Below are 26,080 nucleotides of genomic sequence, written 5' to 3' on the forward strand. Positions count from 1 at the left end.
CGCCCCCATTTACCTTGCCCCCACTTGGCTTGCCTTACCCCGGGCCCCCCCCCCCCCCGCCCCGCACCCCCCCCCCCCCCCCCCCCCCCCCCCCCCCCCCCCATCCCCCCCCCCCCCACCGGCATACACGCTCATCGGCTGGCAGGATGACCTTGTTCGGCGAGGATCCGTCCGAGTCGCCGCGATTACCTTCCGTACGTACCTGCATCCGCTCGCAGTTGGCGCCGTGCTCACTCGCAGACTCGCAGCCCTGGCTTTCGCGATCGTCCGGCGGCACCCCTTCTCCCCTTTCGCTTCCTACGCCAGACGACTCGACACCGACGACTCCGACAGACTCCACAAGCGGGACGAACTTCACTCGCCGACCGTCGTCCATCGACGGCTTTGACCTGCTCGATGGATTCGCCAACGAGTTCGACACGACTCTCGCTCTGCGCGACAAGGGCAAGGGTGCAGCTTTTATCCCGCCCCGACAGGCGCCGACGCTTGAGGAGATCACGGTGGTCGAGAGCAGGACAGGCGGCTTGCAGCCGGAGGTCGATCACAAGGGCCACGTCCGTCCGTTCCGTTTGTCATGCGGTTCACTCTGACTCACGCCTTGCTCCGCCCAGATCGAGTACAAGCTGAAGCTCCTCACGCCGACGAGCTTACACCGTCTCGAGAAGCTGCGCACGCAGCTCAAGTGGCGCCTCGTCGAGGGTGGCGGCACGGCCGTCTACGAGCTTGGCATTCTCGACAACGGCACGCTCGTCGGCCTCAATGAGAGCGACATGGCCGAGTCGCTGCGCACGCTCGGCCAGATGCTCGCCGGCCTCGGAGGCGGCGCCGTGCAGGTCACGCGCGTCGTGCGCCTCGGCGGAAGCGGCTCGACTCGCCGCACGCCCTCGCCTCCCGGTACCGCCGAGAGCGCCTGCACTGCCCTCTTCCCCTCGTTCAACGTCCCCTTCGACACGGACGACATCGCCTTCGTGACGTCCGTCGCGCCGCCGCAGATCGACGCGCAGACGGGTGCCGTCTCGATCTTTCCTCCCGAGCGAGTGCGCGGCCCGACGCCTTTTCCGAGCAACCGCACGCCGGACGAGCAGGCCGAGCTGCGCCGGGCCAAGCGCGAAGCGCGGCGCCTGCGAAAGGAAGCAGAGGTCGAGGCGGCGATGCGCGCTGGCGTGCCTCTGCACCAGCATCAGCACCCGCACTCGCAGCAGCAGCAGCGGTCGTTTCAGACGGCATACCCGACGCGGATAGCGCCGCGCGACAAGCCGAACAAGCCGCCCAAGCCGCCGCGACGACATCGCGTGGACAACCCTTCTCGACGGGCGAGGAACGCGGCCCTCGGCGGGGATGGCGAGGACGGGGATCATCTCGATGCTCGACCGCGCACAGTGCCGCGCACGCAGTCGCGCTCCACCACTCTTCCCGCTGCTCCAGCGCCGAAGAGCCCGCCCGTGCCCGTCGACCAGTCGCAGTACAAGCCCGCGCTGCTGCAGGACGGCGACGCCGAAGTGCGCTACGTCGTCGAGGCGGTCGTGCGCAAGGCCGAGCTTGTCCCGCCCTCGCCGCCGCTGTACGAGTCGCACGGCGCAGTGCGTGCGAGGAGGAAGAGCAGTGCTAGTCGGCCGAAGAGGACTGAGAAGGACGAGTTCGAGCTCGCGCTCGATGTCCTCGCTGTCGGAGAGGATGGCGTCGAGCAGGAGGGCTCGGAGCGGGAGTCCGGCGAGGATGAGGACGAGGAGACCTCGGAGACTTCGCCTGTCGAGGGGGACGAGGGCTGGTCTTTCCTCGAGTTTGACCTCGAGCGGCTCAGCACAAGTGTCAAGGCGGCTGCCGCTGCGGCGGCGGCCTCGGCGGCGGCGGCAGCAACGACATTGCCAGGTCCACCGTAAAACAGTGACGAGCACGACGCGAATCGCATGCCGCATCTCTACACCATCTCGTCGCAACCCGCACTTCTTGCTGTATCCAAATCTCTTGTTATCGCTCACCGCGCTCTCGGTGTGTCGTTGTGGTGTTATGCACATTGTTACACGTTTGCAGTCTGTTCTTACGACAGAAAGGGGAAGAGGTTCGTACAAGTGACAAGAGCGCCGCGAGCACGTTCGATACGTCCTCCCGTGCGAGCTTGCTGATTTATCGCCGAGCGCATGAGCGCATCAGTCGATGCGCACGTTGGCCCAGTCGCGACTCTGCTCCGAGCCGAAGGCGCGCCAACGACCCTTGATCTGTGCCGCCTGGCGCTCGTAAAGCAGGTCCATCTGCTGGCCCTCCTGCACAAGTAATGAGATTGTAAAGCGTCAGCTGAAGTCTTGAAAAGTCAGGTGAAGCAGTGAACAGAGCAATGCGCACCTTGATCGTCAAGATACCGTACCTGCCCCTTCCCACGCCGATCCACTTCAGCGCGACATCCTCTCCGCCGCGCTCGGCCTCGTCATCCGCGACGGAGCGCAACCCGAGTCCGCGCGTCGCGTTGGCGAAGCGGACTCGGTAGAGCTTGCTTTCGACCGGAGCCGAAGGCGACAGGCTCGCGCTGCGCAAGCTCGACCGACGCGCGGGAGAGGCGAGAGGCGTCGAGGGCGACAGAATGGTAGGCGAGGCCGGGGAAGCGAGGGACGAGGACGAGACAGGCTGGCCGGGCAGGAGGATTGGGTCGCGCGATGCGTACAGGTCCGCCGCAATGGACGAGGCGCTCGAGTCGCGCCGCTTCGCCTTGGACACAGTCGTCCCGTAATGCACGTACGTCGGGCTGGCGATCTGCGACTCGATGGACGGGACAGGTGGGGCCTTGGACCCGCCGCCGAAGAATGACCGTCGCCGTTTCGCCTTTTCCGTCGACGAGCGCTTGCTGTGCCCAGATGTGGCGTCCTCGTCGATGGAAGGCAGCGAGACGATGGAGCGCGGCGAGGTGGACGGCGACACTGGCGCCTGCTTATCCTTCTTCTTGATCTTGCTCGACTTAGCTGGAGGAGCGGGCGATGCGAAGCGGAAGAAGCCGCGGCTGGTGCGCGAGGGGGTCGTCGTCTCGCTTTGCTGCTTCGACGGTGTTTCTGTTGAGGCGAGGGACGGTGTTCCGACCGACGAACGGGACAAACTGGACGACGCAGGCGAGAGCGTGCGGGAAAGCGGCGTGCTGCCCGTCAAGCCAGGAGGGGGCGCGAAGCCGAAATTTGAAGAGCCTGTGTCGTACATTTGCGGCGATCTTGGCGACCCTCGAACGGCCGGCGTGGGCTCCCATACCGACGCTGCCAGCATGCGGTCCAGCGCGTCGAGCTCCTCGTCTGGGTCGCCGCTGCGGGTCTCGGCAAGTGTAAGCGGCTGCTGCATGCGGCCCGCCTTGATCGAACCGTTCGAGTCCGAAAAGACGGAAGCTGGGCGGCTCCGACGGTTGCCGGCCGAGGGAAAGACGGGTGCGCGGACGGACGAGGCGGGCGACGCTGTCGATCCATCGGATGCTGCTGCCACCTCGCCTTCGGTCGCCTCGTCGTGTTGGCGCGAGGCTGCGAGGTACGCAGCCTGCTGTGCGCTCTGCTCTGCGGCGTCGTCGAGAGCGAGCTGCTCTGCGCCGATCTCGGCCATGGCGCGCTTGAACTCCTCGAGGAAGCCTGGAGTTCGTACAAGTTAGCAGGGTGTTGTAAACGAGGAGAGAAGTAGGGTCGATGCACCTTCGGGAGCGTCGAACTCGGTGTCACCCCACTCAGTTGACAGGACCGACGACTCGGGCACGGGCGGGTGTGTATCCTTGGCCTTAACACCGTCGTCCTTGTCCTCCTCGGGCAACTCCATCTGGCTCCTCTCCCGTTCAGGCTCGCTCTTGACGTTTGCGATCTCCTTGGACGTCCCTGGCTCGCTCGAGCGCCACGCCCAGCTCGACAGCCCGCGCCAGGCCGACTGCCCGACAGCTAGGCCGCCCATGACAAGCGCGCCCGCGACCGCGACGCCCACATCGACTGCCGTGCTACTCGGGAGCTCGGCGGGCACTGCGGGAGGAGACGAGGTCGAGAGATCGTCGAGGAGCGGCTGGACCGGTTCCGGGAGGGCAGGCGTCTCGGCGAATTCAGAGTCGGAGCCAGCGTCGCGAGCGGTCAGAGCGGGGGAGTGGAACGTCGAGGAGCTGCTCGAGGCATCGTCGAAGTTTGGTACCTCGCGCTCGTCCTCATCTTCACCCTCCGAGTCGGAGTCGAACACCGGCGTAGATAGGACGCGCTCCTCCAGACCAGGCGTGGTGATTGGACCATCTTCGGAAGTTGTCGAAGGCGTACTGAGCGGCGAAGAGTGTGCATAATCGCGCTCGATGACGGAATGGGGTGAGGGCGACCTGAGAAGGTCATCCTCGTCCTTCTCCGACCCGACGTGCTCCGCCTCGGCCGCATCCACGGACTGCACATTCGGCTGAGGAGCTTCCTCTCCAGACTCGGGCGTGATCTCCTCCGTGAGCGGCTGCTGCAAGTTCGGCAGCGAGAGGTCGACCATCGCGGGCGAGATGGGCGGCGAAGCGGGCAAAACCGTCGACGAGCGCCGCTTGCCACCCGCGAGTGACGAAGGAAGGCGCAAACCGAGCCCTTGGTAGGTACTCAGCTGCGGCGAGAGAGGCGGACTGTGCGTGGGATGGCGAGGGGAGCTTGGCGGAGAGACGGTTGAGCGCGAAACGGTCGGTGTCACGAAAGGGGGCGGCGCTGCCTCCGACAAGCCAGTATTAGCTTGTGTGACATCCTGCGAGGGCGATTGATGCTGGTCGGCGGCGTCGGCGGATGCCGGCACGCTCGGTAGAGTTGTTTCGAGCGAGGCGTCCGGCGAGGACGGCGGGGAGGGATAGGCGGAAGCTGCCTCCTGCTGCGCCGCGTCCATGCCGTTGTTGCCCGCCACCTCATCCAAATGCTTAGGCGAGGCGACGTCCGGCGCGACTGCGTGATCGCGAGCGGGCTCGTCGTCGTTGCCAAAATCGTCGGCCTCCTCGACGCCTCCGTGCTCAGATTGAGCAGGCGAGGGCGACTTCTCCGCCCGGGCGAGCAGTGCTGCAGACAGAAGTGGCGCGGAGAAGGACGCGCTGAAGTTTGACCGCTGGTCCGGAGCTGGTTCGACCGCTTCGATTGAAGCAGGATCGAGTGATGCTGGCGGAGTAGTCTCGTCGACGATGACTTCCTCCGGCAAATGCGCGACCCGAACGGGAACGGTCTTGTCTTCGTCGTGCTCGGGGTCCGAGTCGCTGTCGTCCAGACTGGCATCGGACTGTGCGTCGTCTTCGTAACGGGCCTTGGGCGTGGAGGACTCGCCCACGACAGATGGAGCAATGACGGAACGCGCATCGTCAAAATCGTCGTCGCCAGCATCCGAGCCGCTTGACGAGGCTGGCGGAGACGCCAGCTCTTCGACTTCTTCGTCGTCGTCGAGTGAATCGTTTCGACCGCTTGGGGCCGAGGCGAGCGCGTCCGGTTCCGAAGTCGCCAGAGGGAGCTGCGGCTTGTGATCCGGGCCCGTCGAGAGTGGACCCGCGACTGCTACGAAGCCGAAACCGTCGCGGTCCGTTTCGGGCGAGCTGTGCAGCCATTCAGGCTCGTCGAGTTGAGGCGAGGTGTGGTCCTCCTCCTCCGGCGCCTCCTCCGCTTTTTCCGTGGAGGTAGTGTCGGTCCCAACAGCGACATGAGGCGGCGCCCTGCTCCTGCTCGTACTGCTTCCGCGGCTCGAGGTCGATGACGCCTTCAGCGTCCGATCAGGCGCCGCATGCGAGTCGAGCGCAAACGTGCCTGGTCGAGCGGTCGGCTTGTCCAGCTCAGGCGACAAGAAGGGACGCTGAGGGAGATTGGCCGGGCTGGGCGCAAGGTCGGAAGGGGGAGTGGAAGATGGCCGTGGCGCAGGGGCCGAGACGGAGAGGACAGAGCGAGGCGGCAGAGGCGGCTTCGACGCGGACGGAGATGCTGTTAGCCCGCGTGTAGACGGGACTCCTTCGGTGTGTGAAGGTGCATGACGCGGCTGCGACTTTGACCGCGCCGTCGATGTCGCGCCAATTCCTCCCAGTCCGAGACCCCCGAGACGCGGCGCCCCCTGCCTGAGCGGCTTTGGCGATGCAAGCGGTGCGCTGGACCGACTCTGCTGAGTAGCAGAGGGAACGATCGGCGGACTGAAGGATACGGGAGACGGCGAAGGTTCGGGCGAAGTGGGACGGAGGACATAGGAGGAGGCGGGCCGAGCGAGAGTCCGCTGCTGGTGCGCCGGCCGAAGGAAAGTCTGCAAAGCTCCGAGCAAGTCAATTTGGAGGGCTTCGCGCAGTAGGAGATGGGCAGGCTGCGCACAAACTCGAACTCAGGCGAAGTGTCCGGATCGCCTTTGCCGTGCCTCCCCTCGCTCGTACGGCTCTGCTGCATCCCCACACTCATCTTACAGCGGTCTGAGACGCGCGCAAGGATTCACCAGAGCGGCGAGTCGCGGGAGAGGCTGTCACGCGAAGATCGAAGTGGGGCGAGGTCAGCCATGCGAATGACCGAATCGCACGAAGGCAAGCGGTCGAGTCCGTCGGTGGGACGCGCGACAAGCCCAATGGCCTCGTACACGCCCAATGGTACGCCGCCCACACCGCGGCGAGACGATGCGTGCATGCACAAAGTCGCCGATTCCGGGGACCCGGCGGAGCAGCAGCGATGGAAGGAGGGGAAAGCCTCACCTGGAAGCGGGGCGCGAATGAATGTACAGCACAGGCTGGGAAGGGATTGCACGGATGTGCTGGCGGTGCAGCAAGGCGGGAGGATCAGGGGACAAGGCGGGAAAACGCCGAAGGAGAGGGGGCTCTCGTTTCGAAGTGGATTGCTACCGACGGATCCGCGATCGCTTGCTTGCCATCTTTATGATCGACATATAGTAAATGCCGCGTCGCAACATTATCAACGACATCAGCACAAGGCAAATGGTATTGAGAAGTTGTAGCGCTGTTCTGACACGACTACGAATCCCACAGCCAGCCCCTCCGCCAGCTCTTGCGGCTCTCTAGCGCCAGCCGCAGCTGGTGCACGAGGTTGTGCGCGTACGTCACGCCGCCCGGGACGAGGAGAGGGTGCACCTTCTCCTGGAAGTACTGATACCCCTCGAGGACGTGCCCGAAGTCTGAGGGAGAGAGGCCGAAACGGAGGCGTGTCAGTGATCAGAGGACAACGCAGTCGCAGGGGCCTTTCGTGAGGGAAGGCATGCGGGATGCTTACCGAAGATGGGCAGTCCCTCGGAGCGTGCGACCTCTTCCTGCAGGTGTCGCAGCTGGTGCACTCGCCTGCGAGCATTGCAAATCAGCAAAACGATCGCAACGGCGGCACTTGTGGGAAGTGCAAGCTCACACTGCAAGAGCGACAGGTCAGTACGTCTTGATCTCTGAAATATGCTGATCGCAAAGCGTGCTGAAAGGCCACAAAGGAACGCAAGACGCACAGTTGGTAATGTACTGCGTCCCTGCCACGGCATCGTCCGTGCGATGCAACTTGCGGAAGACGAGCCGGGCCTTGGGGAAGCGCTGGCGGACGTGGTAGATCGTATGCCGCATGCGCTCCTGCCACCACGCGAGCTGCTCGGGCGTGAGCGGGACTGTGAGGGACCACTTGGTCTTGTCGTCTTGCATGCCGAAGAGCGCCTGCAGCACGGCGTAGATGCGGCCGGAGAGGATAGACGCGGCGAGAGGAGTCAGTTTCGCTGAGAGGAAGGAAGAAAACTGCGGTCAACGCACCAGATCCCACATCCCGCTGTGGATCTGCACGACGTCGACCTTGTCGGTGCCGCCCAGCTGCTCGATCGCCGGCACGACAAGCTCGTCGATGCGAGTTTCAATTTTCCCGGGCGCGTGCCAGTCGGTGTGATCGGGCGTGTTGAACTCGTCGAGTGCATCCATGCCGTAGTGGAAGCCGTTGACGACGCGCATGGCGACACCCGACCCGTCATGGTACGGGACCTCGCAGCGGTGCATCAGGCCGCGCTGGTCCCACCCTTCGAACTTTGGGCCGTGCCCCTTGGTCAAGTCGGCCGGATACGGGCCCGGCGGGTGCTTGCGGATGTCGTGGTAGTGCGAGATGGTGACGTTTCGGCGAAAGAGCTGGCAGAACTGGACGAGACCGTTGCGGTCGACCGAGTCGCCGATGACGAGGACTGTCGGGGGATGTGCGCGATGCTTTCGCAGGAAAGGGATCGGGTCGGCAGGAGGGGAGGCCGCGGCTTTGGCGACGACGGCATGCGGAAGAGGCTCGGCGGCGATGCGCTGGTACTCCTTCGAGAAGACCGACGCCTGGTACTGCGGGAAGCCGCGATCTGGGCCATGCGTGAGCTCCCAGAGCGCCGGTAGATATTTTGGCAACGGTGGACAGCGGTCCTCAGCGAATGGCCGCCAATGCGTGTGAAGTGGGGAGGTGAGGTTGATGAGGAGACGACCGGGCTGGTGCAGTGCGTCGCAGGGTACGGGCGTGTCGCGATGCCAGTGTAGTCTGCAGCCTGGAAAGTCAGTATTTGGCACCTGAGCAGACCTGACAGGGCCTGGTCGAGGCGAGGCGGGAAATGGAGCACAAGACTGACATGCGACCGACGAGCAAGTAGAGCGTGAGGAAGATGCCGACCAGCGTTGCGAGCCCCTTTGGTCGCAAATCTCGCCGCGCCTGCCACTGCGCCTGCAGCACGTTGCGCACCTTGCCCAGCTTCTCGCCCGACTCGGACTTGGACCGCTTCGTCAAGCTGATGCGCCCATCTGCGCCGACAGTGCTCGGCCCGCGGCTGTGCGTCGAGTTGTGTTGATTGCTCGCAAAGGTTGAGCGCTGCGGAACCGAGCCGGACGGCAGCGAGAAGCTCGTCGACGAGGCAGCGTCGATCAGAGGTTCCGCTGCCGTGTCGGCGGGACCGACGCTGGGACGGCGACGGGGAGGCGTGGCCGACAGGGTGAGCTCGGGCAGTGCGGGCCCGGCAACCGGAAGGATCAAGGAGTGAGCGAGGCGAAGGTTAAAGAGGCTGAGCGGGGCGGCTGGCAGGTGAATGATGACGGCGGACTTTCGCGTTTCTCCGTGGATGCGACGAGTAAGGCAGAGAGTCGAAGTACACAATGCAGGACAATGCAGACACCCGTACAAAGAATACAATCTAGAAACCGCCCCATCTCATGCCTTGCCTGCTGCCGACTCGCGTCGGCGCTTCTTCTCCTTCTTCGCCGACCCACCTGCCGCAGACCGCTGCTTCTTCGACGGTGTCGCGCCGTCGTCGGTAAGCGCCATCGAGACATCGCCGCCCTGCACGCCGTCATCCGCGGCCTCGACCGACTCGTCCTGCACCTCGGACTCGGGGTTGACAGCTGGCGCAGGCGGCTGCTTCTTGCCCTTGCTAGCCGACGCGGACTTGCCCGCAGGCGAAGCAGCCGACTTGGCCTTCTTCGCCGGCGTGCCCTGCGTCTCGGCCGCCTGCGCCGCCTGGGCGCCCGCCTTGCGCTTCTTGTCCTTCTTGCCGCCAGCGGGCTTGGCCGCCTCCTCGACCGACCCGCCGAATACGCCGACGAGCTGCTTGAGCAGCGTGTGCACGCCGACGGCACCCTTGAAGCGCTCGCTGCCCTGCGCCTGCGAGACGAGCGCGGCCCACTCGACCGGCCGCCAGAGCTTGGCCGCGTCGGCCTGCGACGAGAGCTGCACCGTCTGCCGTGCGGACGACAGAGCCTGCTTTGTGAGCGTCTTCAAGCGAGCAGCGTCAAACTCGGGCGTGGCAGACGTGAGCGAGGTCGAGATAGCGGAGTAGAGGGCGGAGCGGTACGAGGGGATCTCGGCGAGAACGGCAGTCTTCGACTCGGCGGTCTTCTGCAAAACAGTTTGTGGGTCAGGTAGGTCCCAAGCAAAAGGCGGGATGTCTCGACGCACCAGGTTGGCGAAGCTGGTGAAGAGGGTCTGCGCAAGCTCGAATGCCTGCATCCGCCTGAACGCATTGACCTTCTCGCCCTTGCCATCACCGCCGGCAAGCTCGACCACTCGGGCAAGCATGCCCCACACTGCCGCGGGCGCGCGCTTGGCAAGCTCGACCGTAAGCGCCGGCTGCACACGCGTCTTTGCATTCTTGGTCGTGAGGTACTTCTCGAACGAGACGGCGGCAAGCTCGGCGATGTGCTCCTGCGCATGCGCAAGGGACGCAGCGGGCGAGAGCGCGATGGCGGCCTTGGTGAGCGCGACGGCTACCTGGGCGCAGAGCGGTGCAAGCGACGCGTCGTCGGTGCTGGCGGCAGCGCGGAAGAGGTCCTCGAGCGCCTCGAGCGCCGCGTGCGACGACTCGTCGCTCGGCTCGACGAGCGCAGCGGCGTCAGCCGTCTTGCGCGGCTGGACGAGGAAGCGGAGGAGCTTGGATGCCTTGGTCTGCAGCTCGGACTCGACGGCGGAGGAAGCGGTGCGGATGAGGTTGAAGAGAGGGACATAGAGCGGGATGAGGAGAGCAGACGACGCCTTGGTGTGGGCAAGCACGTCGAAGAGATCGAGGCAGCGGAGGCGGTAGTGCAGGTCGTCCTGGCGATCGCCTGTATGACCAAGGATCCGTCAGTGCGTTGCAGCAGAGACTCGACGCAGGAAGGCAACGCACGTTTCTTGCTCTTGCGCCCGCCGCCGTTGGCACGGAAGATGTCGGCGAGGCGCTCGTCGAGCGCAAGCATGGCATCGTCATCCAGGAGCTCCTCCTCGCTCTCGTCGCCACCCTCCATCTCCTCGTCCTCATCGTCGTCCGACCCGTCGGCGCCAGGAACGCCCATCCCACCCGCCTCCAGCGCGGCGAGGAGCTCATTCTTGAACGCCTCGTCAATCTCGACGTCCTCATCGTCGGACGAGTCGGCATCCTCGTCGTCGTCGTCCTCGCTGTCATCCTCGGCAGCAGGAGCCTTCGCCTTGTCCTGCTTCTTGCCCTTCTTCGCGTCGGCCGCGCCCTCGGCGCCGTCCTCCTGCTCCTCGTCCTCGTCCTCGGGCGCCTCGTCTTCGGGCGCGACAATGTCCCGCAGGAGCTCGACGGCCTGAAGCCCGACCTCCTCTGCGAGGCCCTTGAGGACGATCGGGCCCGTGAACGCCTTGACGAACGCGCTCGGGCGGCGCAGCAGCGCAAGCAGGACATCCATGACGACGGTCGTCGGCTCGGGCTTCTCGTCCTCGTCGTCCTCCTCGTCGTCGTCGTCCGCGCCCGCCCCGTCGCCCTTGAGCGCCGGCACGAGCGCCTCGACGGCGTCAACCGCGCCTTCGAGCACGTCGCTCGCCTCGTCGGCGCCCTCGTCCCACGCGACGAGCCTGACGCCCTCGACGAGCGCGCGCGCAGCGGCCTTGACGCGCGCGAGCGACTCGTCGTCCTTCTTGCCGGGGACGAGCGCCGCATGAAGCGCCTGGAGGCGTGTGTCGAGCGCCTTGCCCTCAACCTCGTCCTCTTCGTCATCGTCCTCCTCGTCGTCGGCGGCGCGCGAGAAGTGCTTGGTGTCAGCGGCGAGGTTGTCGAGCAGTGCGAGCGCGCGTGCGAGCCATGCGGCGCCGCCGAGCGGGGCGGGCGCGGTAAGGAGCGAGGCGAGGATCGAGAAGAAGCGGGTGCGGGCGGACTGGCGGTGCGAAGGCGCGAGAGGGGTCGCGGCGACGTACGAGCGCTGTGAGTGCAGAGGGAGAGCGTCAGTAGACTGCAGTGGCGGGTGGGGGAGAGTCCAGACGCACAGCACCCTTGCTCGCCTCCTTCTTGACGTCGAACCAGCCGACAACCGCGAGGAACTCGAGCAAACCCTTGACGAGGTCGTCGTCCTTCTCGACCGAGGCGTTGCGCACGACAAACAGGAGCTGGTCGAGCGCCCAGTTGCGCTGCGCCGCGACTGCCTTGTCGCGCGTCTGCGCATCGTCTCCGCCCTCTCCCTCGCCCTCCATCGCCGCGTCGTCCTGCGCCTCGGCGAGGGCCGGCGCAAGGACGACGCTGCGGAGGTGAGCGACCCAGCCGCGCGTGCCGGCGAGCGGGAGCTTGACGACGAGGCGCTCGAGGACCTTGGGCTCGAACGCGTTGTGCTGCGACTCGGGCGGGCTCACGAGCTTCTTGAGCACGGGGAGCGCGGCGGCGCGCCCTGCGTCGGACGAGGCGAAGAAGGCCGGGAGGACGGACGAGACGAGCTTGTCGGCGACGCGCGAGAGCGTCTTTTCGCCGCCCGAGCCCGACGTCTCGCGTCGGAGGTGGTTTGCAAGGACGTGGATCGCGTGAGGGCTGAGGAGCGCGGGGACGTCCGAGGCCGGGACGAGCGGGAGGAAGAGCTGGATGAGGGAGAAGCCGAGCGCCTTGAGCGGGAGAGACGACGACGCGAAGAGCGAGTTGTCGATGCACGCCGACCAAAAGGCGGTGAAGGGGACGCGGTCGACGACGTTCGACGACGACGCGGAGGGTGAGAAGAAGGCGTCGGCGAGGAGGTTCCAGACGAAGTGCGGCGCCTGGCCAGGTGCGGGGGCGGCGGCACCCTTGGCCGTCTTGACCGCGTTCGAGCCCTGCTTCGGCCCGCTCGACGGACCGTCCGCTGCAGCGGAGGACGCGCCGCGAAGCGCGGTTGCGAGGGCTGAGAGGGATGATCGGGAGAGGAGCGAGCCCGAAGGGAAGGTCGGCGCGAGGAGCGAGGTCCAGTCGGCATCCTGCGGGGCAATCTTGTCAGCTAAAGAGCTCCAACGACGCTTGATGAAGGGAGACAACGCACGACACCGTGCGCCTGGAGCACGAGGACAACGGCAACCTTCTCGGGGGTGAACCCGCGCGCCTTCTCGCGAGCGTCGCCCACGAGGCGCTGCACGGCCCACCGCACGACTTCGTCCTTCCACGACAGCTGCTCTGGCGCCTCGAGAAGGGCTCCGAGCGCCTCACACACGACCCAGTACGCCGGCTCGCGGATCCAGGTCTTCTTGTTGGCGAGGGTGACGAGGGCCTGGACGACCTCCTTCCAGTTTTCGCCGTCCGCGGCCGTCTTGCCCTCGCTGCGGACGAGCACGCCGGCGCGGACGAGGGCGTGAAGGCCCATGAGGCGGGCAAAGAGGAGGTCGCGCTCCTCGCGGGCGTCGGTGCCGGCCTTGGGGGTGGTCGCGTCGATGAGCTGCGGGAGGACGCGCGCTGCGAGGTCCGAATCGGCGGGCAAGAGGCTCACGAGCTGCGCGAGCGCAACGGCGAAGCCCTGGCGAGCGGCCTCGTTGCTCGAGGCGAGACCGGCGATGAGACGCTTGAGCGCATAGGGCGTGTCGGGGTCCGAAGGGGCGGTGGCCGCGAGGGGCAGGACCTGGACGAGCTGTGCGGCTGCGTCGAGCCTGGTCGCGGCGTTGTGGCTCGAGAGGAGCGGGAAGAGCGGGAGGATGCTCTGGCGCCCTCCTGCGGGCGCGGGCGGTGGTGCTGCTGGTGTTGCTGCTGCCGCTGCCAGCTCGGGCTGGGCAGGCTGTGTGCGTTTGCCCTTTGCCATGCTCGACGCGGGCAGAGGGAGACGGAGGAACCGAGACGGAGAGATGGAGATTCTGATGGCGACTAGGCCGAAGCTCAAGCCAGAGACTACAGAGCAAATGTATCGAGCAATACAACTCGCTGCGATTACCGGCAGCACCGCCTCGTCCCTCCATCTCTCGCGCCTTTGCCGCTCTCTGCACGCTCGCAAGCCATGCTGCGCTCCGTCAGGACTGCCCAGCGGAGACGTGTGGCTCTGCCCGTGCCTGCTCTCGCCGCTCTCCCACTCTCTGTGCGCTTGCTCTCGTCGTCCCCGCCTCGCCTCGTTGCGCGGCCTCCGACTTTCACCACCCCCGAGCCTGCCCCCGCCCCGCCCCCGCCGTCACTCGAGGAGCAGCAGCGCGTCGACTCGAGCAAGCCCCTCGAGCCTCTCCCGCCCACCAACCTCCCCGTCGAGGACTATGCCTCGCCCCTCCTCCACACCGCCTCCTTCTTCTCGTCCCTATTCCGCTACGCCGTCTACGGCTCCGTCTTCATCGTCCTCTCCACCGTCGGCGCAGTCGTAGCCGTCCACCAGTACGTCGAGCACGTCGAGCTCGCCGCGCCCTCGTCCTCGGCCCTCGATCCGGGCACCGACGATCCCGACGACTGGCTCGCCGAGCGCGAAGGCTGGAGCGGCCTGCACACCGCCAAGCGCGGCGGCACCGACCCGCGCCTCGGCGTCTTTGCCCGCGCAGCCATCCGCGGCGCGTGGATCTCGCAGAACTGGGGCGCCGGCCTCGTCGCCTCGCCCGTCGCGGCGCATGGTCCCGCCGCGACCTCTGCGAGCCCGTTTGGCGTCGCGCGCATGGGCGGCGACATGATCGGCGCGCGGGACGAGGCCGCGTCGCGCGGCCGGCAGGTGAGCGACGCCGGGTGGCTCCTCGCCGAGCGCTACCTCGCGTATGCGCTCGAGCGCGCAGCCAACAAGGGCATCTCGCTCGTCGACTCGGCCGCGTGGGAGAGCCACGTCGACCAGGGCGGCGTCGATCGCGCGGCCGTCGAGCTCGAGGAGCGCCTCGCCGGCGTGCGCGAGCGCATCGGCGGGAGGTTCAAGCTCGAGGAGGCGCGCGAAGGCTGGGAGCGCATCTACTACGCGCTCGAGGCGAGCCCGACGAGCGCGACCGAGCGCAGGGCCGACGCCGAGTGGGAGCGGCGTGAGAAGCTCCTCGCGACGCGCAAGCTCGGCGAGCTGAGCGCGCGCATCGCCGACCACTGGCGCGAGGGCAGCGACGAGCGCCGCTTCGAGAACACAAAGGCCGAGGGGTGGTTCCTCGGCGGCCTTGTCCCTGTGCTCGCGCAGGCCGAAGGCCAGAGCCTCAAGGGCAAGGCGCTCGACACGCTTGTGCCCGGCAAACCCGACGACCCCGCCGCGGCGACGAAGCACGTCTCGCCGTCATCGTCCTTCTTCGGCTTTTGGGCGCGGTCGCACCCGCCTGCGGTCCCGCCCAGCCCGACTGCGGCCGTCGCTCCCGGCTCGACTCTCCCCGCCCTTCCGCCGTTCGCCTCGTCCGCGCAGCTCTCGCCCGAGCTGCAGCACCTCCTCGCGCTCGTGTCGCACGCGTCCGCGCCGCGCGACCCGTCCGCCCAGCCCCTCTTCAGCGCGTCGACGCAGCGCGCGCTCCTCTCGTCGCTCGTCTCGCTCGAGACGTTCCACGCGCGGCGGAAGGACGCACCTGCGTCTTCCTCCCCCTCTCCCGCCTCTCCCTCTCCCTCGTCTCTCGCGTCCGCGCAGTCTCTCCAGTCCGCCTCGCTCCTCTACGCGCGCTCGCTCCTCCCCTCCTCCTCGTCCTCGCCCGCCCTCCTCGCCGACATGCGTCCCATCCCGCCCGCGCTCCTCTCGCGCGCGCTCTCAACCCTCTTCTACGAGACGCGCACCGCCGCGCTCGAGTCGCACCTCGCCGAATGCACCCTCGCGCTCTCGGCGCTCTCGGCGCCCGCAAAGGGCTCGTCGCTCTTCCGCTCTTCCTCCGCCGCCGCCGCGCCGGCGTCGCGCGCTCCGGCCAAGGCGGACGTCGCCGCCGCTCGGGGCCTCATCGCGTCCTCCTCGGCCGCAGCTGCAGAGGTCGTCGACAGCGCTGCGGCGCTCGTCGCTGCGCTGCGGACCGCAAAGGGCGGCGAGGCCAAGGCCGAGGAGAAGGCGTTTGGCGAGAGCTTGCGGCGCGTCGAGCGCGATGCGGGCAAGGTGAGGGAGATGAGCGCGGCGCTCGACGCGTTTGTCAGGGCGCTCGAGGGAGGAGGCGCAGGTGGCAAGAAGTAGCTTGTGTGTATCGAATGAAAAATACGCAGTGCAAGGTTCACAGAGTGCGGAGGCAGAGGACGCAAACGATAGATACAGACGAAAAGGAGGAAATGCACGATCGTGGCAAGGGGGACAGAGAGAAGGGAGCGCGATATGGACAAGAGAATTCACGAAAATAGAGACGACATCTCGAAAGGCGCCACAAGTCCTGTAGAGGACCTAGGCGGCCGCACCGAACGCTCCACACTCCCACTTCCACCCACCCTTGACGGGGCTCACCATCTCGTCGCCGAGCGCGCCTTCGCCCTCGCCAAAGCGCGCGCCCTCCTGCGCCTCGTCGCCGAAGCCGCCAAGCTCGGTGCCGAACAGCGTGCGCGCCGCCGGAGGCGTAGGCGGGACCCGCGGCGTCGACACGGTGCCCGACCGTGCGCGCTTCGTCGCCGAGGCGAACAAGCCGGCGCCGGGTGACGCGGCGGCCGGGCGATTCGCAGCGTCGGCGCCGAAGAACGTCTTGACCGTCGCCTTGCCCGCCGAGGCGGGGAACTTGCGCGCGCTGGTCGATGCAGCGGCGCGGAACGGCGAGACGATCGGGAAGGGAAGCGTTGAAAGCGGGAGCGACTTGCGGCCCGCGACACCTCCCGAGGCGGCGGCCACAGGAGGCGCATTCTCGTCGACGAAAGAGACGGACGTCGCGCGGCGCGCGGGCGACTGCGTCGCGAGCGAGGCGAAGAAGGACGGGTCGTGCGAAGCCTTCGGCGCAGAGGCGGGCGAGTCGCCCGTCTTGGTGCGGACGAGGTAGTCGCGCACCTCGTCGTCGTCTTCTCCTTCCTCCTGCTCCTCGACCGACTCCTGCGCTGCGCCGACCTCGGCGGTGAACGAGTCGTTCGGGTCCTCCTCGTCCTCCGCGTCCTCCTCGTCCTCCTCGTCCTCGAGCTCCCCGCGGTCGATCATCGTGCCCGTGCTGTGAGCACCCGAGCTGACACGGATGCGCTTGCGTGCATGTCCGTCTTTCTCCTCCGCGCGCACGTCGCTGGCAACGGGCTTCCTGACGGAGTTGGGTGCAGTGAAGAAGCCCTCCGCGCCTGCAAGGTCATTACCTGGCGTTCCCTGCACCATGCGGTCGAGCTCGGGACTGACGACGGCCTGCAAGCCGATCGAGACATCGCTCGCATCGCTGTAGCGCGCGTGCTTGCCGAGCGACGCCCCCGAGACGAGCGGAACGGGGCTCTGCGGCTCAATAGTCGAGTCGGAAAGTCGCGCCGTAGAGCTCGCGGCACGAGGCGAGCGGCGAGCGGCCGACGCCGCCACGGCGATCATGTGCGACGGAAGAGCCGATGCCGGCGTTGAACCCGAAGTGGGCGTGTCGAGCGCGACACTGCCGAGCTTGAAGGGCGTCGCCTTGCGCGAGCTCACGCTGGGACGGGGGCGGGGCGTGGCGTGCTGCACGGGCGACGCGGCGGGTGACGAAAACGAAAGGAGCGACTGAGTCGGCGGGGCATCCGAGAGAGTCGGGCTGGCGAAGGAAACGGCGCGCGTCTGCTGCGCGACCTTCTCAGTCGCTGCCGCATGTTGAGCAGGCGTCGGCTGCAGTGCGTCAAGGCGGGACAGCAGGTCGCGCCGCAGCGAGTCGAACGAAGCCTCCAGGGTCTCGCACGCCCCGCAGGTCGCGGGCGGCTGGTCGAGCGCGATGTCGAATTCTTCCAACTGCTCCTTGAACGCAGCCAGCACCTCGTCCTGCTTGGCGACCTTGGCCTCGAGGCGTTCGAGACGTTCGTCGCACTCTTCGCGCGCGACGAGGACCGCGTCGAAGTCATCGCGGAGGCTTTGAAGCACCTTGCGGTACTCCATGTCGTTCTCCTCGTTCTGCTGCGCGTAGGTGGATTCATTCTGGGATCCTGAGGCGATGTTGCCACGGTTCGAGAGGTCTGGTTTCGAGACAGCGTGAGTTGCGATCAGTGAATATTTAAGCTGCTTCAGACTCGCCTCTGGGCGACGTCGTGTCGTGCGGTGTGACTTGACTGCTTGCCGACGCTGTCGGCGCCGTGCGAGCCTTCGAAGCGCGCTGAGGTGCGGGAGTGGTAGCGGGTGTCATGTCGGCACCGCTGCTGGGTTCCGGGTCAGCGTTCGCATCGTACACAGTCTGAGCTACTACTCACAGGCACAGCTTGTCGGCGAGTGCTGCGACGAGCGCATCCGTCTTGCCGTTGGCCTTGATGCCGTGCTCCTGTGTACGCAGGCGTCAGTCCCGGCTCCTTCGAGTGTCGCAGGCAGACTTGCCTTGCACAGTGCTTGTAGTTGTGTGCGCTTGAGCTTTTGCAGGGCGGCGAGTGAGGTGGGAGACATGTCGCCGCGGATTGTTGGATGAGCAGTTGATGAAGTCGAAAGCCGGGTGAGTCGCTCGCTCGGCGGGTCGCAAGCGGTTTCTAGGTGCTCGCTTGCAATCTGTAAGCGCTGTAAAAGTCTTCTTGGCGGCGAAGGTCTGCCGCGCGTGAGTGTGCGGAATGAGAGTAGCTAAGCGCCTCGTCGGAGTCGATTGAACGCGTCTGTGTGGCCGCCTTCTGCCTTGCCGGCCGCATATGACGCTCCAGGACCGCTCTGAAGAGCGACTTTGATGGGCAACAGGTACCGCGGTACCGGAGAACGGGAGGCGATGCTTTCAGACGTTCGCACGAAAGGGCTACGGTCGTCGTTGCTTCGACTCGATGCTGACGATGAATTCGATGGGTTGCACGTGCATCTCCGCAGTGTGTGCGAGAGCGAATCCAACGCAGACCGCAGTAAGGGCCGGGTGGGCGGCACAGCTTGGATTGCTCTCGTTTGCTCACCAGTTCTGAGCATGAGAAGATCGCGGGCACCCGGGTATCTACATTGCCCTTCTATGTCTATGCCAAAGTCCTCTACACGAGGTGTTTTAAATGAACGACCAGGCCAACGGGAGGACGCCCTGCGAGTACTCGCCAAGCGCGCCGAACGCGCCCTCGCTCAAGTCGATGCTGCCGTAGCCGCAACCGGGGCACTGCAAGCTCGGCAAGGTCAGCTTGCTGCTCGAAAGGGAAAAAGCACTGAAGGAGGACTGACAGTGTCTGCGACGGTGGCGGTGATGCTCTTGCCGTTGGACGTGTTGCGGATCGAGACCTTCTTGCCGCAAAGGCCCGAGTTCATCTGCGAAGCGCTGACGGCGATGATGTAGGCGCTGTCCGAGTTGTAGTTGCCGCACGAGCCGGCCGCGCCGTTCTGGAAGTAGTACGTGCCCTAAATAGTCAAGCAGAGTCAGCATCATGCTCTGGGGAAGCTCGACTGGCATTCGAGCTCGCTCGGCCGGCAACGCGGCATCGACGCAGGAGGAAAAGAAGACGCACCCTGCCGCTGAACTGCGCCGACGAGGCGGACGAGTCGGTCTGAGCCTGGGTGGTCTTGGGCGCGGCCTGGGTCGTGGTCGTGGTCGGGGCGACCCACTTCGAGGTGGTAGTAGCTGCAAGCGGTGTAGAGCGCGTCAGGCGCGCTGAAAGACAAGATGGAGGGGAACCGGAGAATTGAGAAGGTCAACGCACGCTTCCACTCCTGGGTCGAGGTGGTCGTCGGCTTCCACTCCTTGGTCGACGTGGTCGTGGTCGGCTTCCACTCCTGAGTCGACGTGGTCGTGGTCTTGGGCTCGGGCGACCAGGTCGAGGTCGACGAGGGCTTCTCCTCAACAGCAGCGGCCGAGGTCGTAGCCTCCTTCTGGACGGGGGCAGCCGACGACGACGTCGCGGGGGCAGCCGACGAGGTGGTAGCAGCGGCCGACAAGGTGGTGACAGCGGCCGACGAGGGGGTGACAGCGGCCGACGAGGGGGCCGACGAGCCCGAAAGAGCGTTCTTCGCGGCGGCGGTCTCGGTCTCGTTGGCAAAGCGCCACGAGACGGTCTCTGTAGACGGGAGGGCGTGTCAACGCGCTGCTCGCATCGCAGACGATGTACAATGAAACGCACTGAGGCCGTTGTCGCCGTCAAGCGCGTTCCAGGCGCCAATGGAGAGAGTGAGGGTCTCGTTAAGCGTCGAGGCGTCAGCAACGAGGGCGGTGACGGTCTTGTTCTGGCCCTCAACGACGACGAAAGCACCGCAGTACGGGTTGATGACAGCGTAGTCGCCGTAGTACTCGAGCGGGAGACCGACGACGAGGTCCGAGTCCTGCGAGACCCAGCCGCACGCGCCGGCGTGGTCGTTCTGGTAGTAGTAGTAGGCCGTGGCGGTCTCGGTTGTGTTCGGGAGCGAGACCGACGCCTCGGCAATGTTAAGGGCGACCGGCGCAGCGTTGACGGCGGCGAGCGCGGCGAGCGCGGTGAAGGCGGCGGCAAGCATAGTGAACGGCGGCCGGGGAGATGAAAAGAAAGGTGCGGTCGTGGACAAAGCAGAAGCAAGAGAGCAGAGACCGGCGAGCCAGGTTTCAAGCCGCCAGCAGGGACGAGGGACCCTCAGCGATGGGGTTCTGCACTTTGTCTGGCGGCAGCGATCCTGACCCTAGAACAGATCGCCCATGCGGCGGAAGGGGACCCTCGCCCCCAGAGCCGGGGCGGAAGCGAAGCGCGGGCAGCATGATTTGCGATCGAGCTCGTCGCGACGCCCCGTTTCACCTGCGCCTTCCCCGCAGGGATGCCGACCCCGGCTCACCCGCAAACCGAGATTGGGGTTCTGCAAGCATTTCTCTGGCCCGCGCAAGCGTCCCACGCGAGTGCACGCGAGTGGGCTGCGGCGTTCGCCCGGTGCGCGGGCGAGCTGCGGCCGACCGCGAAAGCATCTCCCTACCTTTTCGGGGGCGTGTCTCGAGGCGAAAAGCTGGGCGCAGCGTCTGCTGCGCGCGAGGCGAGAGACACGTCTGGACTTCCTGCACGAAGTCCCACCACGCGAAGAACAGGGTGCCCCTTTCCGCGGCAAAGATGCGAAGGTCCGCTTGGACCACCGGCCCTCCTGCACTCGGCGGCCGACCCTTCATCGTGGCCGACCGAAGTGCAGGCAAATTTCCTCTGCAGGGTGCTTCGGCCTCTTCGATGCGACCCGGGCCCTCGGCAAAGGTGCTGGCAAAGCGCCGACACAAATGACCGGCGAGAGGTTGCCGAGGAGAAGATCTCTTCTCGCAATTTGTGATCGGACTCAGTACTGCTATTCATCAATTGCTCACACACGACGCCTTCGTCTACTCTATACGTCTCTAGGAGAGGTCCAAAGAGTTCTAAGGCATTTCGACCTCCGTCATGCCCGGACGAGCCGGCTCGTCGGCGAGAGTCTGGCCCTCTTGCTGCTCCATCTGCCGGGCGATGCGCGACTTGGCGCGGAGCTTGTCGCCGACTGATGTAGTCAGAGGTACACGGTCAGCAGCGAGACCATGCGGAGGCGACAAGGCAAAGAGACCTACAGATGATCAGGATCCACGGAACGATGGCGAGCGCGCCGGCGATGAAGCCAACAAGCGACGACGCCCACTTGAAGGTGAGCTGGTCGTACATCGTGACGCCGAAGAACGGGACTGCATTCGGTGCAAGACGGAGCATGAAAGGGTGCGCGATTCAGGTCAGCCGGTCGCTCCAATGGAAACGAGAGTCGGAATGAAGTACACGTCGCGCCCAGCAAATTCCTGAGGAGACTTTGCGCAGCTTGACCGGACGACGAGTAGCGGTCTGCAAGAGCAGCGAGAAAACGGAAGAAAAGCGAGGACGGCGATGAGCACGCGGCTCTTGCCTGTGGCTGCGGAGATCAATCAAGCTCACCGTAGCAGTCGCCAATGTAGAGGTATGTACCGAGGTCTGTACAGTAAAGACGATTGGGTCAAAGTCAGCAAATGGACGCTTGTGGGAAACGAGAAGACGCGAGACGAGGCAACGCGGTGGGACCACCGTCGAGGCGCGAGAAATGACATACAGATGGTGTAGATGCCAACGTTGAAGAGCGTGAGGAAGATGCAGGGCACGAACCAGTGGATCCATTCCCGGGCGGTCCAGGCGAAGCCAAACGCGCCAGCCGAGAAAAGCATGCCGCCAATTGCGGACGCGTATAGGCGGACCTCCGGCTTGGCCTTGCCGTGCCCGGCAAGAGCAGCCCGTTGGTACATCGGTTCTTGAACCGTGAGGTGCAGGATGAACGAGATGAAGGCGCCGACGAATCCGGTGATGAGGACCGTGTGCGACAGGCCTTGCGAAAAGCCGTACACTTCCGCAAAGACGTGCGAGATGGCGCCGATAGCGAGGAACACGACACCCCACGCGAAGCCCACCCAGAGGGCGAGAGCCATAACGATGGGCTCGGTGAAGAGGTACATGAGCGGCCGTGTGGACGAAAGCTTGAGGGCTTCGGCCCAGCCCTCGAAGCGCTCAGCGCCTTCGACGTAATGCGGGCGACCAGTCTCCTTCTCGAGCGCCTTGCACCGCTTGCCGAGGATAACGTCGGCGCGACTGCGCGGAGAGCAATTGTCAGTACATCCTCTGGGTGACTTGACGTGAAGCAGCGAAGGACGCACGGCTCGACGAAGAAGAAGGTAATGAGCAGGAAGCAGACGCCGTTCGAGATCATCTGGATCCAGTAGACCCAGGGCCACGAGAGCTCCTGGGCGACCCAGTTCATCGTGAGCGGGCCGGTCGCGTTGGCTGGGTTATGCAGAATATCAGCGCTGATCAGGTTGGCTACAGCCTGAGCTCGACGCACCGGTAAAGACGGTCAGGACAAAGATGCCCATGGCGGGCCCGCGAGTCTTCTTCGGCCAAAGGTCGGCAACGACGCCGGCTGCAACAGGACCCTCAATACTGGCGGCGGTTCTGCGAGCACCGGGTTTCAGTCGAATGCGCGCTGGAAGGAGGGAATGCCAGAGGTACGTACCCCTGGATGAGGCGGCAGAAGACCAGGCTGTAGATGTTCGGCGCCAGCGCCTGTCCCAAAAACAGCACCATGATGATGAAGGTGCAGATCCAAATCTGCGGCCTGCGTCCGAACGTCTCACTGATGGGCGCGAGAACGAGAGGGCCGATTCCCAGCATGGCCAGATAAGTGAAGGACGACGTCTGGAATACGGTCGACGTGACGCTCGGATGGTCGGCGATGAAGCCACCGCTCGCAGCCCCGTTCGCGGAAGCATTGAAGGCGGAGCAGTAGGTGACGAAGCAGGCGAGCGCCATCACTGCGACATGTCAAGCATAGTCAGCCATCGGCTCCGCGCCGCACGGCTCGGACGCTGAGGACCGTTGCCTGGCAGGCGCGCGGCAGTCCTCGCGAGTCCAACGAGCTCGATGTAAGGGAGACGCACTGCGATAGCGCTTCCAGCGGCCCCATCCAGTCGCGGGATCTTCGGGGTCGCCAGGCTCGAAGCGGACGGGGACGGGCTCGCCGCTGACAGCGGCGAACTCGTGCTTGGTCGGGCTCAACTGCTTGACCTCCTTGCTCGTGAACATCGTGTCGGCGCTTCTGCGGGGTTCAGCGACGAAGAGCGCGGAGGAGAAAAGGCGAGCGGGCAGTCGCGAGGCGTCCGACGGCCGAGTTGGGGGCGGAGTGATGTGTGGACAAGCGGGTGGAGGGCCGCGTCGAAAATAGCGGAGCCCGTGAGGTCGGCGGATTGGCGCGCGTTTCGGCCCGGGGCACGGCGCAAACCTCTCGGGTCAAGACGGAGGCGCACGGCGGAAGACGGGCACCGCTAGGTACCGTAGCAGGGAGAGCAGAGCTAGCAAGCGCCAGCGCAGTCAGCACAAGCAGGCCGCCGGCCGACGAGTCGGCAGGCGGAATCGACAAGCAGGCCTATAAGCGGGTCGGAGATGGACGAGATCTAGCGCAAAGCGATGAAGCGGCGGAGGAGGAGCGAGAGCAGGTGCAACGACCAGCCGGGTCAGGCAGAGAGTGGCAGGCAGGAAAGCAAGGAGCGCTCGCACCAACGCAGCGGCCCAGTACGCCTTGGCAGAGCTTCCATGATGCGGGTCGAGGGGAACCTGGTCGGAGCACCTTGCGCTCTCCGCGCTTCTCCACTCAACTCCGCATCTGCTTCACAAAGACGTCGACCTTCGAAGTCAGGTGAACGGTCGAATGTCGGCCAGGTCGAGAGAAATGCCAGAACAGCAGTATACACGGTGAATGAGGAGCTACAGGACGGTGGTGGAGACGACAACCCGTACGACCGTGCAGGAGGAAGTGTCTGTTCAAGCCCACGAGCGGACACCGTTGACTAGCGCACGAGCATCCCCGTCGCCTCCTCCCACGCAGCCCACCATTCCGCCGGGCGCTCGACGCTGAAGCCGATACGTCCGAGCCAGCCGTCCGCGTTGACGACGATCGCGCACTCTTGCCACCGCTCGTCTCGCACCCGCAGAGGGTCGCGCGCCCAAATGACGCCTGTCCATCCAAGGCCGTCGGAGGTGAGACCGCGAGGTAGGCGGGGGCGCTTGCGCGATTGTGACGTAGCGGTCGAATTGGACGAGGAGGAAGAGAGGGACGAGGCGCGCTTGACGCGCTCGGCGGCGGAGTCGAAGGGGCGCGCGGTGTGGATGCGCGACAGTGGCAGCGTGACGTTGTTGCGGAAGAGCAGGTGCGCGATACTGAGTGTCGACGAAGTGAGGCGAACAAAGTCGTCTTCATACAAGAGGGTAGCGGGGGTCGAGGTCCGCTTCGCCGGCGGGTGCTCCCACAGGCAGGACGAGTCGGTGCGGGTTCGTACGCGCGAGAGAGGCGATCCGAGCGAGTAACGGGTCGCCAATTTGGCGAGCTCGTGGTCGTCGCCTGCCGGCTCTTCGCCCGGCGTTGTGAGGGGGCTGGCTGGCTCTGAGATGGACGATGTGCGGGTGCGCACGCGCGAGAGAGGCGATCCAAAGAGGTATGGAGACGGAGGCTCCTCGATGGACGAGGAAGACGATGATGTTGACGAGCGACGATGGAAGTCGAGGTCAAGCCCGTGCTGCAGAGGCGGGAGTGAGCGTCGTGTGCTGTTCGCATCTACCTCGAGAGGCGTACCATGGCAGTGTGCTGTAGAGCAGTGCAGGAGAAAGAGAGGTCGCCAGCGGAAAGATGAAGGCACAGCGTCGATCGGAAGGTGCGTGAAGGTAGTCCCGGGAAGCCAGACGAAGCCGCAAATCAGCATGTGGTCGCGGATTGCGCAGCGGACAGACGCGACTGAAAGCAAGCTAGACGTCAAAGGCAAAACCAAGCCGCTAAGACGGTCCGCGTTCACATGTACATCGACGACGCGGCCTCCCGCCTGCGCTCCTTGCGCTGCCGCTCAAGCCACTCGAACCCCTTCCCGCCCTGCTTCTCCGGAACCCACCAGTCCCAAGCTAGCGCACCCTTCACTGCGCGCAGCGGCGCAGCCCCTGGCGCAGCGCGCTTCGAGCCGATGCCGGCGAGAGAGCGGAAGAGCGCACCCGGGTCGCTCAGCCCCGTGGGCCCGCCAGCATCGTACAGCGTGCCGGCGCTGCCAACGCCGGCAGACACGATGGGCGAAAGGGGCGCGAAAGGCCCGTTGAGCGGTTGAGGCGGAGTCGTGGTCGGGAGGAGGAAGAGAGTCGAGGAGGCAACGGAGGTGGACAGGGCGGAGAGGGTGAGGAGAGAGGCCCCGAGGCCATGGTGCAAGTTCGGCGGGCTGAAGGGCTGAACAGCGCCGTGTGAGCGCAGCTGGGCGACAGCGGGGGAAGGGGACGCGGAAGAGAGGTAGAGGATGGGAGCAGTCGACGATGACGGGTCGTTCGAGGCGGGAATCCAGGACGGGAGGTGGTAGGTCGACACGCTAATGCTCGTCGCAGGCTTCAACGCTTCGAGCAGCTTTGCCGAGAGAGGGTGCAGGGTTGCGAGCGGAAGAGCTGCCGAGAGGAGGACGAGCGTCGGGGCATTCACTCTTGCCGGGACGATGAGACCGGCCTGCAATGCAGAGCGCAAAGTCAGCGAGACAGCACCCGAGCGCACAGACAGAGAGGGCCGCACCTGCTCCCCGTCGACGAGGACCCGCACCGTCGCGGCCGCGTCTTCCAGCTCGACACCCTGTGCGATGCGCTCGCCCGCTTCGCCAAGCAGGAAGACTGCCTCCTCGCCCTCCTTGACCACCTCGACGGGCCCGTCGAGCGTGACGACGGGCTCGGGCGCCAGCTCCTTCTTCGCGGTTGACCGCGACGTCGACAGCTCGCCGTCGTCCCACTCCGAGTCGGACTCGTCTTCGAGAGCGTACGACGGCGACGGCACGAGATGTGCGTTACGTTCAAAGTCCATGCGAGCGGAATGTGACGAGGTGGACGTGGGCAAGGAAGCGAGAGAGGCGGTGCTGGTCTCTCGAATGCGGCGGAAAAATGCGAGGATGCGAGGAAAGTTGCACACTAGGATACCAGACTACAACGAGAGGAACCGCCAGAACTACCGACCATGAGAGCGTGCGAACGAGAGAGAAAGTAACATGTTGGGATGGGAAGGAAGGGTTGTGTGCGGGTGAGG

General features: G+C 65.6%; 10 protein-coding genes across 10 annotated transcripts; 2 read left to right on the forward strand and 8 right to left on the reverse strand.

Annotated features, from left to right (window-relative positions):
* Nucleotides 1-146: 146 nt before the first annotated feature.
* Nucleotides 147-1,880, forward strand: JCM10292_007383 (uncharacterized protein; the record flags this gene model as incomplete). The annotated part of the gene is made up of 3 exons (XM_076646472.1): nt 147-194; nt 249-554; nt 612-1,880. The coding sequence occupies 3 exons, from the start codon at nt 147-149 to the stop codon at nt 1,878-1,880; spliced, it is 1,623 nt and encodes a 540-aa protein (XP_076507714.1).
* Nucleotides 1,881-2,147: 267 nt separating this feature from the next.
* On the reverse strand, nt 2,148-6,350 carry JCM10292_007384 (uncharacterized protein; the record flags this gene model as incomplete). Its single annotated transcript, XM_076646473.1, has 4 exons — nt 2,148-2,261; nt 2,341-3,593; nt 3,654-6,213; nt 6,279-6,350. The coding sequence occupies 4 exons, from the start codon at nt 6,348-6,350 to the stop codon at nt 2,148-2,150; spliced, it is 3,999 nt and encodes a 1,332-aa protein (XP_076507715.1).
* A 572-nt stretch (nt 6,351-6,922) lies between these two features.
* On the reverse strand, nt 6,923-8,528 carry JCM10292_007385 (uncharacterized protein; the record flags this gene model as incomplete). The annotated part of the gene is made up of 5 exons (XM_076646474.1): nt 6,923-7,054; nt 7,179-7,243; nt 7,399-7,597; nt 7,691-8,438; nt 8,518-8,528. 5 exons carry the CDS (start codon nt 8,526-8,528, stop codon nt 6,923-6,925), a joined length of 1,155 nt encoding a protein of 384 aa, XP_076507716.1.
* Nucleotides 8,529-9,098: 570 nt separating this feature from the next.
* JCM10292_007386 (uncharacterized protein) lies at nt 9,099-13,402 on the reverse strand (the record flags this gene model as incomplete). Its single annotated transcript, XM_076646475.1, has 5 exons — nt 9,099-9,782; nt 9,843-10,486; nt 10,549-11,581; nt 11,646-12,593; nt 12,656-13,402. 5 exons carry the CDS (start codon nt 13,400-13,402, stop codon nt 9,099-9,101), a joined length of 4,056 nt encoding a protein of 1,351 aa, XP_076507717.1.
* A 192-nt stretch (nt 13,403-13,594) lies between these two features.
* Nucleotides 13,595-15,679, forward strand: JCM10292_007387 (uncharacterized protein; the record flags this gene model as incomplete). The annotated part of the gene is made up of 1 exon (XM_076646476.1): nt 13,595-15,679. One exon carries the CDS (start codon nt 13,595-13,597, stop codon nt 15,677-15,679), a length of 2,085 nt encoding a protein of 694 aa, XP_076507718.1.
* Nucleotides 15,680-15,880: 201 nt separating this feature from the next.
* On the reverse strand, nt 15,881-18,004 carry JCM10292_007388 (uncharacterized protein; the record flags this gene model as incomplete). The annotated part of the gene is made up of 4 exons (XM_076646477.1): nt 15,881-17,586; nt 17,681-17,763; nt 17,818-17,885; nt 17,939-18,004. The coding sequence occupies 4 exons, from the start codon at nt 18,002-18,004 to the stop codon at nt 15,881-15,883; spliced, it is 1,923 nt and encodes a 640-aa protein (XP_076507719.1).
* A 568-nt stretch (nt 18,005-18,572) lies between these two features.
* On the reverse strand, nt 18,573-19,999 carry JCM10292_007389 (RlpA-like double-psi beta-barrel domain-containing protein; the record flags this gene model as incomplete). The annotated part of the gene is made up of 5 exons (XM_076646478.1): nt 18,573-18,677; nt 18,740-18,913; nt 19,021-19,133; nt 19,213-19,566; nt 19,630-19,999. The coding sequence occupies 5 exons, from the start codon at nt 19,997-19,999 to the stop codon at nt 18,573-18,575; spliced, it is 1,116 nt and encodes a 371-aa protein (XP_076507720.1).
* An 868-nt stretch (nt 20,000-20,867) lies between these two features.
* Nucleotides 20,868-23,073, reverse strand: JCM10292_007390 (uncharacterized protein; the record flags this gene model as incomplete). Its single annotated transcript, XM_076646479.1, has 9 exons — nt 20,868-20,983; nt 21,051-21,161; nt 21,250-21,312; nt 21,403-21,438; nt 21,554-22,083; nt 22,149-22,275; nt 22,334-22,443; nt 22,505-22,802; nt 22,929-23,073. The coding sequence occupies 9 exons, from the start codon at nt 23,071-23,073 to the stop codon at nt 20,868-20,870; spliced, it is 1,536 nt and encodes a 511-aa protein (XP_076507721.1).
* Nucleotides 23,074-23,834: 761 nt separating this feature from the next.
* Nucleotides 23,835-24,619, reverse strand: JCM10292_007391 (uncharacterized protein; the record flags this gene model as incomplete). Its single annotated transcript, XM_076646480.1, has 2 exons — nt 23,835-24,560; nt 24,617-24,619. The coding sequence occupies 2 exons, from the start codon at nt 24,617-24,619 to the stop codon at nt 23,835-23,837; spliced, it is 729 nt and encodes a 242-aa protein (XP_076507722.1).
* A 210-nt stretch (nt 24,620-24,829) lies between these two features.
* On the reverse strand, nt 24,830-25,861 carry JCM10292_007392 (uncharacterized protein; the record flags this gene model as incomplete). The annotated part of the gene is made up of 2 exons (XM_076646481.1): nt 24,830-25,516; nt 25,580-25,861. 2 exons carry the CDS (start codon nt 25,859-25,861, stop codon nt 24,830-24,832), a joined length of 969 nt encoding a protein of 322 aa, XP_076507723.1.
* Between the last annotated feature and the right edge of the window lie 219 nt (nt 25,862-26,080).

This window comes from Rhodotorula paludigena (genome assembly GCF_050403205.1).
Source record: "Rhodotorula paludigena JCM10292 DNA, Rt_paludigena_JCM10292v1_ctg5, whole genome shotgun sequence".
Lineage (NCBI taxonomy): Eukaryota > Fungi > Basidiomycota > Microbotryomycetes > Sporidiobolales > Sporidiobolaceae > Rhodotorula > Rhodotorula paludigena.